The 17,943-nt window shown below is 41.3% G+C and overlaps 1 protein-coding gene across 2 annotated transcripts in view; it reads right to left on the bottom strand.

The window, feature by feature from the left end:
- IMMP2L (inner mitochondrial membrane peptidase subunit 2) overlaps positions 1-17,943 on the bottom strand; it is a 476,940-nt gene that overhangs the window by 72,557 nt on the left and 386,440 nt on the right. Inside the window, exon 6 of one of the 2 annotated variants that reach the window (XM_081929054.1) lies at positions 17,568-17,679. The exons of the other annotated variant lie outside the window; for it this stretch is intronic. Within the exon in view, the coding sequence (XP_081785180.1) occupies positions 17,614-17,679 (66 nt within the window). The 3' untranslated portion in view covers positions 17,568-17,613. Of the gene's footprint in view, positions 1-17,567; positions 17,680-17,943 lie in introns of those variants that run through there. 2 annotated transcript variants of the gene reach the window in all.

Raw genomic sequence — 17,943 nt, 5'->3', positions numbered from 1 at the left:
TTAACAAAGTACCAAACTTAAATATGTGGTTTGGTTTTTTATATGAATTTATTTTTCATTGGTACTCAACATCTGCCAGGGTGAATCAAATATACCTAGGAGTGAATGATATCAAATGGAGTGGAGTATCAAATGCTGATATGATTCAAATATTTTGATCATGCCCTAAAATAAAGGTGTTTTCTGGATAAATATTTTGAATTAAATTGAGATAATAGCAGGTTATAAACTGCTAGCAGATCCAGTGGTTATCTTGTTTGGATATATAAAGCAACAGGTCATGTCAGACAATATAGAAATGATAGCTCACTTTTAACAGTTACACAGAAGATAATTTGTTGTAATTGGGGCGGGGTACGACAAACACCTTCACTGGAAGAGTGGATAATGAAAATATGAGAGGTAAGTATAATTAGGTATAATTAGATATAATGGAATATTGGTTATTCAAAAGTGGCAGATGGATGAGGGGCATTCATATTGTGTGAACGGTTCTGTTTCTTTTCACTGTTCCTGATTTAGATATTGTTAATTTTGCCTAGCCATTATTTTAATAAACAACAATAACTTTAAACAATATTTACCGCTTTAAACACACATCAGCAATAACCTCCCATTTGAGAAATGCCTTGCTCATCTAATCACTGCTAAGCAATGGGCTGTCCAAAGTTCAGTTTGTGTCATCTACAGGTCTTAAACAAAGCTTTAAATTAAAGTTCAAAACAAAATACTTCATATTAGGTCAGGTATGCATTCCTAGCCTGTGACCCTCAATATAACTGCTTTGAAGCTGCAAAAAAAAATTCTGTTAGTGTCCATGTTGTCATGTAAATAAGCAATAATAATTTCCAGTTTAACCAAAGTCCTTTCCTCTTCACTTCTTTTCAACATCTTTTTTTTGGTCCTCCAGAGATGGGAATAAAGCAAGTGAAAAGCAAATGAACAAATACCTAACCATGTTGACTGATATTGATTAAAATGAGCTGAGAGTTCTGAGGTAAAAGGTCCAGTGCATTTCTAGTGAAAGGTTAAGGATACCAGGCTTAATATAATAACGAATAAACTTCTGCCTTCAGCTTCTCTTCTTTCTTCCAACAATGCTCTTTGTGCTTTATTCTTCTGTCTGTGCTGAAGGACTCAGGCATAGCTGGCTTATATGCTGGTTGGCCAGACATGGGAACAGCCAGCCAACAAGACACTGTCCACTACACTAGCAGGGGCCTCTGATTAGCTCATTTAAATCTGTTTTTTGGGCAGCCCACCCAGCCAGGGAAAGGGGTAAGGGGCTCAGCCGCCACACACCCAGAATATGGATACATGGCCATTTCAAAGAAAGTGAAATAATATATTAATCACTAGACTTTAGGGCTCACAATATCAGTCTCAGATGACACCTTTGATAGTCTTTATTATGGTGTGAGGTTTCGAAGAGTGAAGCCTACTTCATCAGGTGCATCTAGCAAACTCAACTACAAAAGTTTATGCCATAATAAACCCATTAGCTTTAAACGTCACAATACTCTTTGATGGCCTTTACTGCACAAGGCCGTCATAGCTACCCCCCTGGAATTAGCAGTCTATTTTTCTCTGACATCAGTGAAAATGCAAAAGCATTCCATGTCAGTATGCTTTGAACTAAAGTTTAATTCAACTCTGAACAAACACAATTTCAGGAGGAAAAAAACAATGCAGTTGAAATGAATAATGAAAATCACCAAATAGCAGAAATTAAAATATTAATGTATGCTATACTTTCCTTTTAATCAACATGGAACACAAAACTACATTATGTATTCTGTTTTTAGGATAAAAAGTCTGTACTCCTTATGTCTATTAGTTTACATTTTTTTTCAAAAACCAAATTAAATAAAACCTACTTTTTGGATACTGCACCAATGCTGCTGGCATGACAAAGTGTTAAAAGATTTATTTGATATAACACCCAGCGAACTCTATACTGAGTGTTCATTTAACACAAAGGAATTGGATTTCATGTCACTTAACTCTGAATGCTTAGGCCACAATTTCCCTTAAGTCTATTGACAATGCCATAAAACAACCTATTTTATAGAGCCAGAGGGCAGGGTTGTTTTTTTTTAACTAACTTGGTATCCAAAGACATGTCAGCAGAAACAGACTCATTTAACCCCTTCCAGCTTATGCTGATAAGTATATACAAGGTGCTCCCCACCCCACACAAAGAAATAACCCAAATTTTGCTCATATAAATATGAAGAAGCTTCTGTTGCTAGTTTACACTGGGAAGCAGGAGTTAAATAAGTCTTTGCCCATCCTTTGGCTCATGTAAAAGTTAACAGATGGAGCCAATGTTGATGGTTCTCAGTTCTCACTGAAGCCAATTATAATAATTATTAACATTTCTATTAACATTATTATGAGCTTTTCTATCCTTCAGGTTTTTTCAGTGCTCAAGGCAGCTCACAACATATTAGAAAGAATATCTCAATATCATAATTTTGTTTTATTTATTTATTCCCCCTTTCCCTCCAAGATGTGGCTCTCCACATCTGTTTTATTTTCACAACAACCCTGTGAGAGGAGTTAGGCTGAGGGACATTGACTTGCTTAAGGCCACCTAGTGAGTGGGGATTCAAACCTTGGTTGCTTGGGTCATAATCCAACACTCTAACAATTAGATTTAAAGACCAGAGGTGGCAGCAGTGTCAACAACTAATTCAATCATCAGGGCGGGGACTGGTTGAAAAGGAAAGTCTTTAGCATCTGGTCACCCATTAGCGAGGAGACAAATTAAGCTGTTTAGGATTTTAACCAGTGTTTTGAATTGAGTCCTGAAACAGAGTGGAAATCAATGCAGTTGATGTAACATGGGATTCACATGTTCCCCTAGGATTCCAGCCAACACCTCAGTTTAAGTATCCAGACGCTCTTTAAAGGCAGACCCACAGAGATCATGTTGTTTTCAGGTAAACTATAGGTAAGCATGTAAAGGTCTGCCCTGGGCCCTCTTAATATTTACATGGGGACACCTGCTTAATCTTTACCTGGTACACTGCAGTAAAAATTGTGGTTATGCCCTATCCATGTATCATCTAGGGATGAGGCAAAGTTCCTTCACAACCAGAATCTTAAATGAAATTACTGGCTACAACCAAAATGGACAATTTGTGATGGAGTAAGTCTTGTGGGAAAAGGAACACCCATACTTTTCCCTCCTTCCTCTAATCCAGGTTTGCCTTCCCTATCTCCATAACCATAGCTTATCGACCTTCTTCCTCATTCTACTCATTCAGTGGAATGCCTCCCTGCGCCACTGCCATTTCATACAGTGTACCTCGGTTCTCGAATGTAATCTGTTCAAGTTCCGAAACGTTCAAAAACTGAGGCGCAAAGGGCTGTCTACAAATTTAATTGAGAAAATTGAAAAAACACACAGCAGAAAAAATATATATTAACAATATATTATATATATATTAACAAAGCTGTATTCGACGGATGAAAATACATGATGTTTGACATGATTAAGAATCGTGGACCCAGGGACAAAGAATTATGAAGCTTTAAAATCGAGATGTGGAAAATATGGAAACAATGAGGAGAAGCAGGACTAAGATGTGGAGATATGCTTCAGAGATCCAGACCGTGGGGAGCTCCGAAAAAATTAATAAATATAATTTGGAGTATAATTTGGCCTGTCTTATTTTAGTGTGTGTTTTTTAATTGTAGTATTATGATTGGATATATTAACTGGATGTTTTTTTATTGGAAAATCAATAAAAATGATTTTAAAAAGAAAAAAAGAAAAACACACAGTGGAAGCCGTTCGACTTCCAAGGCACATTCGAAAACAGAAACATTTACTTCCAGGTTTTCGGTGTTCGGGTTCTGAAACGTTTGCCAACGGAGACGTTTGAGAACCAAGGTACCACTGTACACCTATAGCAGCGGCTGCTTCCTCTTTCTCTAGCCATGGAACAGGAACATCTGAGCTGGTGAAGGGTGTCTAGAGTGGCAGCTTCCTATGTTCTTGGGAGCTCTAGGATGTCTCTAGTGGTGTAGTGATGGAATTTGGGGGTGAATTTCAGCAGATTTAGTAAGAGAAGTTTAGAGTCATTGAGGACATGGAACAAAACAATCCAGACTTTCGAAGATACAGTGCCCAAAGTATGTTCTCTGTGAAGTATGGGCGATGATGCAGTCACTGCCCCCAGGGTGGCCAGCATAAATTATGTATCAGTAGTGCAGTTCTAACAAAATTGAACACACAACAGAACCGCATCCATAAAATATACATAATAGGTGCTGCAAAAGGTCAGATCTCCTACTGTTTGATTTTGTTTGCTTGCCTATCTGCTCTCTTTTATTCCTGTTGTGCCTAGAGAAATATTACTGAAAGATCCAGCAGGAGACATGTCCTTTGAGTAAAAATTTAAATGGGCAGAGGGAAAGTCATTTACTGAACAAGAAGTGCAGAGGAGTCCCAGCATATATATTTCGTTCATCGGGAGGGGGAGAACTGCCCATGTAAGAGGTTCAGAGAAGAGCTTAAGCAGCTGCAGGGAGGCAAAATTACTGTAATGGTAATATGTAGCATAAACAGCAAAGCAATTTTGCACTGCTGGTAGACTGCACAGCTCTATAATAGTGGTGTCAGAAAGCCTGCACATAAAAATAAAAATAAAAATCCCCACCAAACCACCTGGAATACTGCACTCAGGTGTGTGTAGCTTAGAAATGGGAGAATACAGCCATTTCAATTGCTCTCCTTTTCTCAATTTTCCAATCTTAAGTTTGGGTCTCCACATTTCCATATCAGGTTGTTTACTTTATTTTTTAAAAATCCATCAGCATTTCAGTGTGGATTTCTGCTAATATGCATGTTTTCTATACACTTTTCTGCACAGCAGCTTCCCCTGATATAATGCACCTTTCACTAATGCAACGTATGCTGTTAAGTTTTTTGTGTGTCATTTCACTAATCTATGAATTTTATGCACAATACCATAGCAGACTGATTTTTGTACATGAATGAATGAATGAATAAATTTATTACGGTCATAGACCAGAAAAAGATTTTTGTACATATTATTTGGCTGACAAACTGCGCTTGGAAATTTGGGCAAGTGTGTATTTGGAACGATGGCTGTGTTTTGGTTCACAGATTGGTGCAAATTATGTTTTAAGTTCAGCTTTGCAAGAGAACAGAATCAAAAATACGCCTTACATAATGTATGGCAGTTGTAAAATCAGAGAAAATTACATAAACGCCCTAAATATGCTTTCTTAGAAGTAAATCCATTTGAGTTCATCAGTCAAGACTTACTCCTTTGTATGGTTAGGGAGGTTGTAAGCAAATATGCATATGAGACTGCAGCAACATTTCACACTAAACATATCCCAGGTGACTAGATGTAGCTGTTATGAACATCCAACACTGGTAAATACTTTTGCTTAGTTTTTGTTTCATTGTGGTATTTTTATTTTTTTTTTAACAAATGCTAGGCGGGTTGATTTGCAAAAGCAGGAGCTGTGAAACAGTTTGTGTATTGAAAAGCAAGTGTTTAGGTTGAGCTACATGCTGCTCTGCCAGGATATTATACTGAGTACAACCTAAGGCAACCTGCAGGAATTGTCAACTGATCCAGGCAAATGATGCACAGGGAAAGAAAAAAACAGGATGGCAAGACATATTGCACAGCAGTGCGCAAAGCAGCCATGCTGTGAAAAAAACGAGGGAAGGCGGACAGCAAGAGACCCTTTTGCAAACCATCACAAACACCCAGTATTGGACACTGGCTTTTGATGCACACAGTCTCAGCACTCATGCGACATATTATCTACTGGCTTTGGACTAGGTCTGTCAAACAATAGGTCAGATGGGAAAAAAACAATCGGCGCCATGACAGTGATGGCTACTTGGAGTCTGGAAACTGGGTTCTTCATCCATGGTCCTGAAGGAGGGCCACCTGGCCATTTCTTGGAGGCTCCCTCCCCCCCGCCTCCTAGTAAAAACATCATGGCAAGATGGAGACCAACCTGGCTGGGTCCATCCATCAGCCAGACAGGGAGCAGCTGCAGAGAGCTTGCCTTACCTCTTTCTACTAGAAAGAATACATATAAGAACTTAGTACCTAAGAAGCAGTACCAGAGTTTGCTTTCTTCCTCCTCCTTGCCAATCCCTTTTCCTTTTGTGTCGTGGATTGTAGACTGTACATCTCAGGGCAGCAGCTGTCATAATTATTGTACGTTTCCCGGAAAGCATTCTTTCAGAAGGAGAACAGGGTAACCCCCGTACTTTAAATAAAGCAATAGATTTCATTAATTCACTCTAGCAGCCTCTTCCTAGCATTGCACCGTGAACTGCTTTCCAATGGCCACGTCTGCTTTTTTGCTTTTTGCTTTCGAGCTGTTATTGTGAGCTTCTGTTTAATAGCTGCTGCAGTTTCTTTTCTCTTACACTTTAACACAACCTTTGGAGTCTACTAGAATTTTAAGGGGCTTCAAAATACCTTGAATTGTGGAAGGTACCCTACAAAAACAAATTATTTTCCTCGCCTTCTATATAAACAGAAACCTATAGTTTCTTTTCCTGTAAGCTAACAATGGCTGCTGTGTTTGGCAGATGAAATGCTTTTCAAGAGACATGTCACGTGAGGGAGCCCTTTCAAAGGCATCTGAGATTTCTCAGATGCCGAAAGAAAAGCAACCACGAGTATGCACACAGTTTACTTTAAATCAAGACATTCAGTATAAATGAGGCTCCAACTGAGACTAGATTGCACACAATGATCAGCAATACATTTGGGTTTTATATAAGCCTTCTATATAATATTCAGGTTTGAATGCTGGCAGATAAAAAAAAATAGAAACTCATTGCTTGCAGATAAGTTACAATGCACTTGGTAATGCTGACAGACAGACCTTTTGAAAACAAAATAGTCTATTTACACTGAAGGAGTCTCTAAAGATTACCCAGTCAGATTTTGAAAGAAAACTGTTATTACCAGAAGCCTGATGTTGCATTTCATATAGTTGGATTAGTTATCCCCTGATTACTCATGATTTCCAAGTGTATTAATTTACTGTTTTGCAGCTTTGGTTTACCTATAGCAAGGTTATAGACACACCAAATTGTTGTTGTTTTTTAAAGCATTTGGGTAAGAAAAATAAAATATTAATTGAAGAGTCAAACCACCATAAATGGCACGCCAGGGATTCTTATTTTCTTCTGCAAGAGGGGAGCTCTCTATGTTCACTTGAATATTTCCCAAAGTGTATGACACTGCATAGAACAGGAAGCTCCTGCACACGCAGGGCTCAGTTTGTTTGTTTACTGGAGCACTGGAGTTCTCTCCAGTGGTCCATCAAAGTCAAAAGGATTTCTAGTACTGACCTCAACAGAATACAAAATAAGTGATTATACTTATGATCAGTTGTATTTTCTGGAGTTTGAAACTGTGCTCCCCAAAAAACCAGAGCACTAAAGGTCAACAGCAGAAGGCATTGTTGTTGTTTTCATTTCAGGTGGCAAGAGAATGGAAAGTAAGAGAGTAGTATTTTCTCAACCTTTTTCTCTTAACCCTGTCTTTAACTTTCTTGGGATGGGCAGCCTGCAGCTCTGCAAGACATCTTGTAGTAGAAAGAGACATGACTGTTGCGGGCCAGGGCATGGACACTGTAGTTAGCCCACAGAGTTCAAAGTCCTATTTTCCACTGGAAAATAAGGTTTGGAGCACTAAAAATAGAAAAAGAGGAGAGTGACTTTCATAAAGTTTGCATAAGCATATTTGCATACACACAGCCTGATCCCTGAGATCATCCAGATTGTTGTTCCCTGTGTTACAGAGGCTTGGGTGGCATCAACAAGAAGTCACCAATGCAGAGGCAGAGCTAGGTGTTCTGGCACCCGGAGCGGTGCATATGCTGTGCAGCTGGGGGAAGGGCCATGGGGCATCCCATGGCAAGCATCCCAGGGGGCGTGGTGAGAATCCAAGGGGGGCGCAGCCCATGGTGGGCATCCCAGGGGACCAGCCGCCTATGGCAGGCTGCTTCCTGGGTGAGGAGGGAGGGAGCCATGCCACTTTGCCAGCAGCCTTCCTCCCTTCCCTCTTCCTTTTTACAACTTGGGGGAGGCTCCCCCCCCCCCAGGAAGCAGCACGGGAGTGGGGGGCAGTGGCACGCCACACACCCGCAACTCCCATGCCTCCCCCGAGCTGTGAAAATGAAGGGGGAAGGCTGCATCTCCACCCCTTCTCCCGCCAGTCATGGTAGGCGGACAGCATGTCAAATGTCATCCCCCTCAGTGATGACACATAGGGCGTACCGCCCCCACCCCCTTCCTCCACCCTTGCACCCATAGGGTGGAACACCCAAGATTCGGCAGGCATCCTTCATTTTCACTTCCAGACCCTTTTGTGTGTGAGACCATTCCTTCCACTTGTGGTTGCCACCATGCACGCACAGGGGGGAGCAGCTTGTTGGTTTCTGCTTTCTTCTCTGTGCAGCGAAGTGCTTGTCACGAGACAGGTTGTTTACATTCCACAGAGTCTGTACTGTTGGAGGTTTTCCCACGGGAATGGAGACTGGATGTGACGTACACTGGTTTCCTGTTTATCACTGTTCTTTGCAGTTTTCAGTTAGTGATTCTCTCCGTGCCTGAGAGGAGAGATGACGCTTTCTCTGCTCCGGCAGAGGGAAGATGTTTTTCTGTAACTTACCAGCTTTGAACTGTAAATAAAGTAGTATAGAGCATGTTGGCTCATACTTCTCATCATTCCGCTGTGCACTGGACACTGCTTATCCCCAACATTTGGTTTCGGGCCCAGAAGAATGCAGTGTTTTGAGGATGGACTCCAGAAGTCGGGCTCCTGGCAGAGGAACAAAGGAGCAAGAAACGAAGTGCCGGCAGAGGATCGGAACAGCGGCAGAGGGACAGATCGGAACGGTATCTGCTCTGCGCGTCAAAGTGATTGATGAAGGTATGTGCTACTGCTCCGGGCAGCCTGCCAGCTTCTAATTAATGGCTTTAAGGCTGGACTTTGAACTTTTAAAGCCGTTTTCCACGGCACAAGCGTAGTGGCTTGGATGGCTGGGAAAGTGAAAGTAACTTTTACGAATGCTGTTGAAGTACAGCAGCTGCAGATGAGACGCAGCCAGTATAAAGCAGCTTGATTTAAAGCAGCAGTGATGGCTAGCTGCAGAAGGCTGGATGAAGCAAGTGGGGAATTTGATACCACTGATCAGCCAAATGCTCAACGCACAGTAGCTTGTGATACTGCCATGATTCAGAATGAAGCGGATCGCCGCGGTGCTGGCTGCATCAACAAGGGGGAGACTTCACAGTCGTCATCCCGCAGTGCAGTGGAACCACCAGATGGCGCCAAAGCTTTGAAGGCAGTGAAATGCTACTCGTGTGGACGTCTAGGCCATATGAAGAGGGAATGCAAATATCCCAGGGCCAAGACAGAGCAGCGCAGCGGAAGCTCATCGCGTGGAAAAGGCCAGAGCAAAGGCAAAGGTCCGGTGTCCAGGACAACGCAGCACAAGGCAATGGTCTCACGCTACGCTCCAAAGGTTACAAAGGTTGCAGAGGTTGCAAAGGTCCAGAAGACGTCTAGATCTTTCTTCGTTGTTGATTCGGCTGCAACGCATCACATGTGCAACGATAAGAGACTGTTCGTGTCTTTTACACCGCAGGAAGGTGCAATTCACCAGGCGGATGACCACACCATTCCCAGTAAAGGCTACGGAACTGTTGTTCTTCACAGTTTGGACTTATCGATACAGGATGTGCTTTATGTGCCGGACGCGAAACATAATCTGCTCAGCGTTGGACAGCTGATTGAGAAGAAGATTGACGTTACCTTTAAAAACAATAGATGCATCATCACCAAGAAAAATGATTATCAATTGTACGCTGAATTTGTTGATCGTTTGTTTCTTTTGTATTATGATGATGTTGTGCAGGATGACACTTGTTGCATTGCAGGTTCTAACAAAAGTTTGCATGCAGAATGTATTCACGATTTTCACAGGAAATTTGGTCATTTGCATTTTGAGGCAGTATCTAAAATGCCTGCCTTGGTTGAAGGTATGACTCTTAAACCCTGCAGGTACCACATGAAGTGCAAGGCATGCGCAGCAAACAAGGTGAAAATGGCTGCGAAAGGTAAGGTGTCTAGTAGGCAAGCTACAGAACCATACCAAATTATTCATGCTGATTTGGTTGGACCACTAGCGCCCTCTTTGGGTGGGAATAGGTACTTCATGGTTCTCATTGATGCATTTTCCAGATATACTTATGTGTACAATCTCAAGCAGAAATCAGAGGCTTTTCCTAGGTTCAAGGAATTCTGTGCTTGGTTGGGAAGTGTGCATGGTAAGAAGATAAAGACTCTTTTCTCTGATCGCGGGGGAGAATTCACTTCTCAGCAGTTTGAAGCTTTTCTGGCTGAGAAAGGAATTCAACACGATTTGTCTAGTCCTCGCTCGCCATGGCAGAATGGACTTGCGGAACGAGCAAATCAGACATTGCTTCAAGGATTAAAAACCTTGCTGCATGATGCAAATCTTCCAGAGAGTTATTGGGCCGAAGCTCTCTCATGTTTCACTTACAGTTACAATCGCAGGTTATCTTCAGCGATTGGTTGTACCCCCTATGAGAAGATGTTTGGCAAGAAGCCATACATCAAACACATGAAAATTTTTGGTTCGGACAAGTGGGTTCACTCACCACAAAACTCCAAGTTAGACAAGCGTGGATTGCATGGTATCTTTCTAGGTTATCAGAAAGGATCTTACAGAATAATGATGACTGACTCTAAGGAAATTAAGCTCACAAGAAGTGTTGAGTACAATGCCAAGTGGGGGGAGAATGTGGGAATTTTCCAATGTTATCCTGATGACAGTGATGAGACTGAGGATAGTCAAAAGCAGCCGCAACAACCCACACCCACTGATGAAGGTTCTGATTCTGAGTCTGAAACTGAATCAGATGATTCAGAGGATTTCAAGAGTGCGAAAGCCTCTATGCGACCCTCTGAAAGCTCTGATGAAGAATTGGAGGAACCATTGTTCACAATAGGTCGCTTTTCTCCTAAGAAGGAAGAGGAGAGTGTTGAAGACTTAAGGCTAATTCGCAGGTCACAGAGAGCCACAAAAGGCAGACCTCCAAAGAGATTTGCTGATGAGTTTGCTAAGATAGCAGTAACAGCTGTTAAAAGCTCCAAGAAGGTTTTTGAACCTTCAAGTTTCCAAGAAATCCAGGATTTGGATTCAAAGGAAGCTGAGCCATGGTTAAATGCCATGAAGGCTGAGCTTGATTCCTTGGAAAGGAACAAAACATGGGAACTTGTTCCAGTAGTTCCAGGAATGAAATTGCTTGGAAGCAAATGGGTCTTCAAAGCCAAGACTGATCAAAATGGCAAGATAGTCAGACACAAAGCCAGATTGGTAGCCAGAGGATTTGCACAGGTACCAGGTGAAGACTATCACGAGACCTACTCACCCACAGTGAGGTATGAGAGCATTAGGCTTATGCTCAAGCTAGCTGCAGAGGAAAATCTACACATTAGTCACCATGATGTAAATACAGCTTTTCTGTACGGATCTCTAGGTGAATCACTTTATATGCTTCCACCTGATGGCGTACAGGTTAAACAGGGATTTGTTTGTGCTCTGAAAAAGTCAATTTATGGTCTCAAGCAAAGTGCACGGTGTTGGCACACAAAACTCACTGAAGTATTGTTTTCTCTAGGTTTTCAGCAAGGGAAAGCTGATCCGTGTGTATTTGTCAAAGAGGAGGGGCAAAAGAAACTGTATTGTTTGTTTTATGTTGATGATCTTTTATTCTTTTGGAAAGATGTCACAATGTACAATAACGCCCTAGCTCAACTGAAAGAGCACTTTGACATGAAAGATCTTGGTGAGGTAAACAACTACCTATCTCTGGAAATAAAGAGAGATCAAGATGGTAACATTCTAGTACACCAGTCACGGAAAATTGCTGATGTGTTAAGCAAACTAAACCTGATGGATGCTAACCCTGTGGACACACCGATGATAACAGGTTATCAGGTAGATGACACTGAAGAAGCATTTTCTGACACTACACTGTACAGAAGTGTGCTAGGCAAACTAAACTTCATTGCCAGATGTTCAAGACCAGACATTGCTGTTAGCTGTAATCTGCTAAGCAGACAAGTCAACAATCCTACTGTTAAGGATTGGAAAGCTCTGAAACGCATAGCGCGGTATTTGAAAGGCACTATGCATTACAGACTGAGATTTAACAATCAGAAGTCTGGTGGTCTTGAGATATTTGCAGATGCAAGTTTTGGAAGTGACACTACAGACAGGAAAAGTACGTCTGGAGTTTGCTATAAGTACAATCAGGGTCTATTTGATTGGTCATGCAAGAAGCAAACAACAGTTAGCTTAAGTACTTGTGAAGCTGAACTGAATGCACTGTCTTATTCACTTAGGGATTGTGAATGGTTGTTACAATTGTGCAAAGACATGAAAATTCCTGTCAAATGTCCAATCCAGGTTTACCAGGACAACAAAGCATGTTTGGCTTTGCTGAATTCTGAAGGTTGTAAGCAAAGCACGAAGCACTTGCAATTGAAGGTGCAACATGCTAGGGAACGTATTCAGAAGGGACTCGTAACGGTGTCCTATATGCCAGGTAATGAAATTCCTGCTGATGTATTGTCCAAGATTGTATCAAGGGATCAACACTGTACCTATGTGCAGAAGTTGGGTTTGTACTGATATTGTACGAACACGCTGCCCAGAGATGTTCACAGAAAGGGGGAGGATGTTGGTTTCTGCTTTCTTCTCTGTGCAGCGAAGTGCTTGTCACGAGACAGGTTGTTTACATTCCACAGAGTCTGTACTGTTGGAGGTTTTCCCACGGGAATGGAGACTGGATGTGACGTACACTGGTTTCCTGTTTATCACTGTTCTTTGCAGTTTTCAGTTAGTGATTCTCTCCGTGCCTGAGAGGAGAGATGACGCTTTCTCTGCTCCGGCAGAGGGAAGATGTTTTTCTGTAACTTACCAGCTTTGAACTGTAAATAAAGTAGTATAGAGCATGTTGGCTCATACTTCTCATCATTCCGCTGTGCACTGGACACTGCTTATCCCCAACACAGCTGACTGCAGTTCTAGTTTTAAGGGTAATCCAAAATTAGCAAGCTAATCAGCAGGGCAGCTAGGTGGGAAATGGGGCTGCTGTCCAAAAACAACTAAAGGGGCAGCAGCCAGGACGGTGTATTAAATAGCCACCCATTACCTTTGGGCTCCCTTACCCATCTTCCAAAGCAATTAAAACTTATTTTCACCAATCAGGTTTAGGTTCTTTGCTAATAGAAACAAGCAAGCCCTGCACTGGCCAACAAGGAATGTATGCACACACAAAAGAACATTTTACTAGTTTTCTTGATACTTACTTGGCTTCCCTTACAATTTCTCAGACGTTTCACCTAAAAAGATGATGCTCAAATTTGCCTTGACATTTCACTTCAGGGAAAACGCAATAGCAACTTAAGAAAGTGCCACTGTTAATCATGTAATTATCAGTTTCTTTTCTTTCTGCATTTCATTTCCCCTCTGATGCCATAATGGATGTGTTAATTCTTAAGGTGCTTTGTGAAAGCCGTGTGACTCCTCACCTGGGAAACTGCACGAGCTGAACCAAAACAGGCAAACAAGTTAACTTCGCAGCCTTGTTACTCAGACCCTCTGCTTCCTCAGTTAACCCTAAAGGAGGCTGTGAAGAAGACAGGCAAAGTTCATTTGCCGCCTGCTAGAACCAGTGCCCTCTGCTGCATGAACTTTATTGGCTTTCAGCACTATGCTATGCTGCAGCACTGCTCTGAAAGACACAAAAAGAGAGTTGCCCAACCAGTTGCCTGGGCAACTTGGGACGCCACCTGTTGAGGCTGAAACACAGCAAGAGAAGAAAGGGAGGCTTCTTGACATAGCCTAGGCAATCAGGCCAGAAAATTATACCCACTTCCATTACTGTATTACACAGTTTCTTCATACTTCAGATGAGAACTAAAACATAATACACACAATATGTGTCAATTATTCTTAAATTGGGCTAAGCCAGTCAAAATTACCCTACATAATTGACAGAGCATTTCTTATTTGTTCAATCACGGGCTCAGAATGTCTCTCAGCAAGGCAAATTTAGTGGAGGACTGAAGATAAGCAATTAGTTTGACTAGCAGCAAAGCACCCCTTGCAGCTTTTCCTTGCAAGGAGCAGCAGAGGATTTCCAGTGGCTTATATAAAACAAGATCGGCATGGCATGGCAAGAAAGCTGCCATTGGTCACTCTCTCTCATTGCTCTGAGGCCCCAGTCTGGCAACCTCTGGAGCACCTGCACCCACAGCGCCATCTCTGTGGGTCTATATGCAACATTAAGAGACCAACCCCCAGCACTGGCACAATATGGGGGTGATAACAGGTTCTTCTTATCTTCCCTCCCCCAAAGTCCTGGGATTAGCTCTTCTCTTCCCACGCTAGGACCTCAGGGCTCTCAGCCATTCCATTTTATATCCTCCTGTGATCTGTTTCCATAGCATATAGACTGTGGCTTACACACTGATGAAGCAGGCCCCTCCAGCTAGGAGGCACACCCACCCTCCGCACACCAACTGGTGAGTGGTTCAATTCTGCTCAGTCTGACTGCCCAGGCACATTACCCTGCTGGGAACAGGAACATGCAATCCAAGTGTAGTGCAGGGCTGGTTCCAAATGGCATCAAACCATTTCTGAATATAAACCAGAAGCATCTTCCTGCTCTCACTCGCAATTGGGCAGCTATATCTTCCGAGGCATCCAAATCTATGCTGTGTGTAATAGTTTGGTCCTCTTTTTGGACTCGAAAGGGTGTCCGAAAGTATCCAAACAAGCCAAAACCCACACTTTGATCGTGGGAAGTGCCACACTAAATTGGTCTACAATATCTCACAAGGCTTCTGAGTTGATGCAATTTGGAATGCCTCAGCCTGTCTTCTTAATTCAAAATGGTGTCCAGACAGAAATAAAAACTGGCTCCTCCACCCCAGGAACCATCACTCCAAATTCAGCAATGTTATATCAGCAGGCATCCAAATGCCCCAAAACAGGTAAACGAATCACTTCCCCATACATATAATAGACTATTAACTTGAATAGAGAAACTAAGTTCAGCTATTTTCTGGGATTGCTTTAATGATCTTCAAACTGTTCAAACTTAAGTTTTTCTTCTTCTAAGAACACCTTCATAAAAATGGTTTAAATTGCTGCCTTACCCAAAAAACAAAAACAAAACCCTTTAATAAAAACTAAATTTGGTTTGGGACACGGGTGGCGCTGTGGGTTAAACCACAGAGCCTAGGACTTGCCGATCAGAAGTTCAGTGGTTCGAATCCCCGTGACGGGGTGAGATCCCGTTGCTCAGTCCCTGCTCCTGCCCACCTAGCAGTTCGAAAGCACGTCAAAGTGCAAGTAGATAAATAGGTACTGCTCCGGCGGGAAGGTAAACGGCGTTTCTGTGCACTGCTCTGGTTCGCCAGAAGCGGCTTAGTCATGCTGGCCACATGAGCCGGAAGCTGTATGCCGGCTCCCTCGGCCAATAAAGCGAGATGAGCGTCGCAAACTGAGAGTCGGCCACGACTGGACCTAATGGTCAGGGGTCCCTTTACCTTTACTAAATTTGCTTTGGCTTATCTTTGAGACCTTGTTATTCCTGTCCCATTTAATTGCCTTCCCACACTACCCCATCAAAGAGTTAGCTGAGCCTGTAAAATATATTCTAGAGGTTAAATAGCTGCTTATGGAAGTAGGTAGGATATAAAGCCACCTGGTGACAGAGGTGAGAACCAAACAAGGAGGAGTTGGGTTAGCTGGTTTGCACCTCTCCAATTTTTCTCTCAGTACAGGCCAGAACTCCTGCTGCCACATCACTGCCTGATTTTCCTCTTAACAACTGCTGGAGTCCCTTGAAGGTGCTCTGTTGTGAGGTCAGTGGCTGTAAAATAAAACACTATGCTGTAATATAAATGTCAGGGAACATAATTCCCCTACACACAAACATTTTAGCTGTGATTTAGCTTGTTTTCTGCATTTTAGTGAAAGCTCGGCTCCATCAATATCATTCTGTACATATTTACATTTATTTCAGTGTTTTGTTTCTGTCAAGAAGCTATAATAGAACTTGAAATACCAGCCTTTAAATTAAATTGTGAAACAGAAACAGGATTTTATTTGGTCCTAGACCTAATTTGTGAGGTAATTTAAGGAAGTCTGTTTTCTCTTGATTCATTTATGGCCAATGAAGTGATATGATTTATGCTGGGTCATACTGTATTGCCAAATTGTTGTTGGGTAAATTTTGTTGGCTTTATTGTTAACTGTTCAATTTGGTGTGTTTTATGTTATTATTTTATGCTGACTGTATTTTTAAAAAAATCAGGAGGCTAATACATGAAAAGAATAAATAAATGTCCAGTAGATTACTGTTTGGGCTGTTATGGCATAGTTTGTTTCGTCTATATATGATGAGTTGTTTTTACCAGTTAAAACAATAATCATTTGCAATACCTTCCAGAACTGTATGAAACTAGAACTGTATGAAACTAGAACACAACTGGTACAGTATATTCTGTAAGGTTCTATTACAAAATACCTTGGGTCATTCTATTTTGCCTAGCATTTTATATTTGAGTCCATTTCAGTACCACTCCAGGTCTGAAACACTAGAAGTAATGGTCCAATAAATTTTATAATAAACCCATACAAAATTTATTATGGCAGCCAATAAATTGAATCTATCCTGATAGATTATTTCAGACACAGGATTTGATTGCACCGAAGTAGCAGTTGTCAAATAAATGTAAAATGTGCATTTGTTTTGCTTGCTCATTGATGGATATTCCATTCACTTAATGATAAAACAAATACTTCTGGGTTTTCTACAATAACCGTAGATATGAGAAAAAAATGTTTTTAAAGTTAAAATTGAATCAGACTAAGCACTGATATCAGAAGAATTCCCCTGATCTCTGTAATATGATCTCCATGTTCATTTAAATGAAATATGTGAGAGCATTGAGTCAAACACTCAAAATTGATATTCGTGATGCATTGTGATGAAAGTTTTAGGTCCTAAAACTTACCATTCTAAGATCCTATTGTATTGTACAGGTAACTAATTCAGCCTGTGAGCTGGTCAATTATAGAACAAAATTTCCCACAATGGAATTTTATCCGAGCCAAGTTCATATCATTACTCTGACTAATCATCAGCAATGTGGGTTAAATCATATGTAATTGAACCACGATTCTCTTAGCTGTTGTTTCATTGCCTTTGAATGGCAAAATTGAACCTTCTGTTTCTCCTTGCTAACTGCTGTCCTTTAGTACTCAGCATTTTCTTCTTTGCTTAATAGCATCTTGCACTCTTGAAAACTTCATACTCTCCTGACAAATAGCTCTACTATGGCATTAACTACAGCATAAGTCAGTGTAGACAAAAATCTACATGAAAAGGAAGCCACATTCTAGTAATTTTGCAAGAGGTTTTTTTTTTTTTAAAGAAGATGGCAACGCAACACCTTTGGAGCAAAAAAAAAGTGTAAATCAATAATATTTACTTCTGTCTGCAAGTTGGGGTAACTGAAGATATTGGAGACAGATTCTTTCATCCTGGGAATCAAAATGAGAGAGGTCTAGTACTGTGGCCCTACCTTATTTATGTACCCCTATGATGTTTTAGTTTTAAATTCTGTATTGTGTAATGTTTTATTTCTGACTATCGGCCGAATAAAGGAAATTGATTGATTGAATCATCCTGGGAGTCAAAATATAGATGAAATTTACTCTTCTCTGGAACAGAATTTCACTTTAAAATACACTCTACTTGATTCTCTAGAGAAGGTCTCAATCTACTTTTAAATGCATATATTTTAA

Source organism: Podarcis melisellensis, assembly GCF_964234715.1.
Source record: "Podarcis melisellensis genome assembly, chromosome: 10".
In the NCBI taxonomy this organism is placed as follows: domain Eukaryota; kingdom Metazoa; phylum Chordata; class Lepidosauria; order Squamata; family Lacertidae; genus Podarcis; species Podarcis melisellensis.
This window is presented reverse-complemented; position numbering and strand designations above follow the sequence as displayed.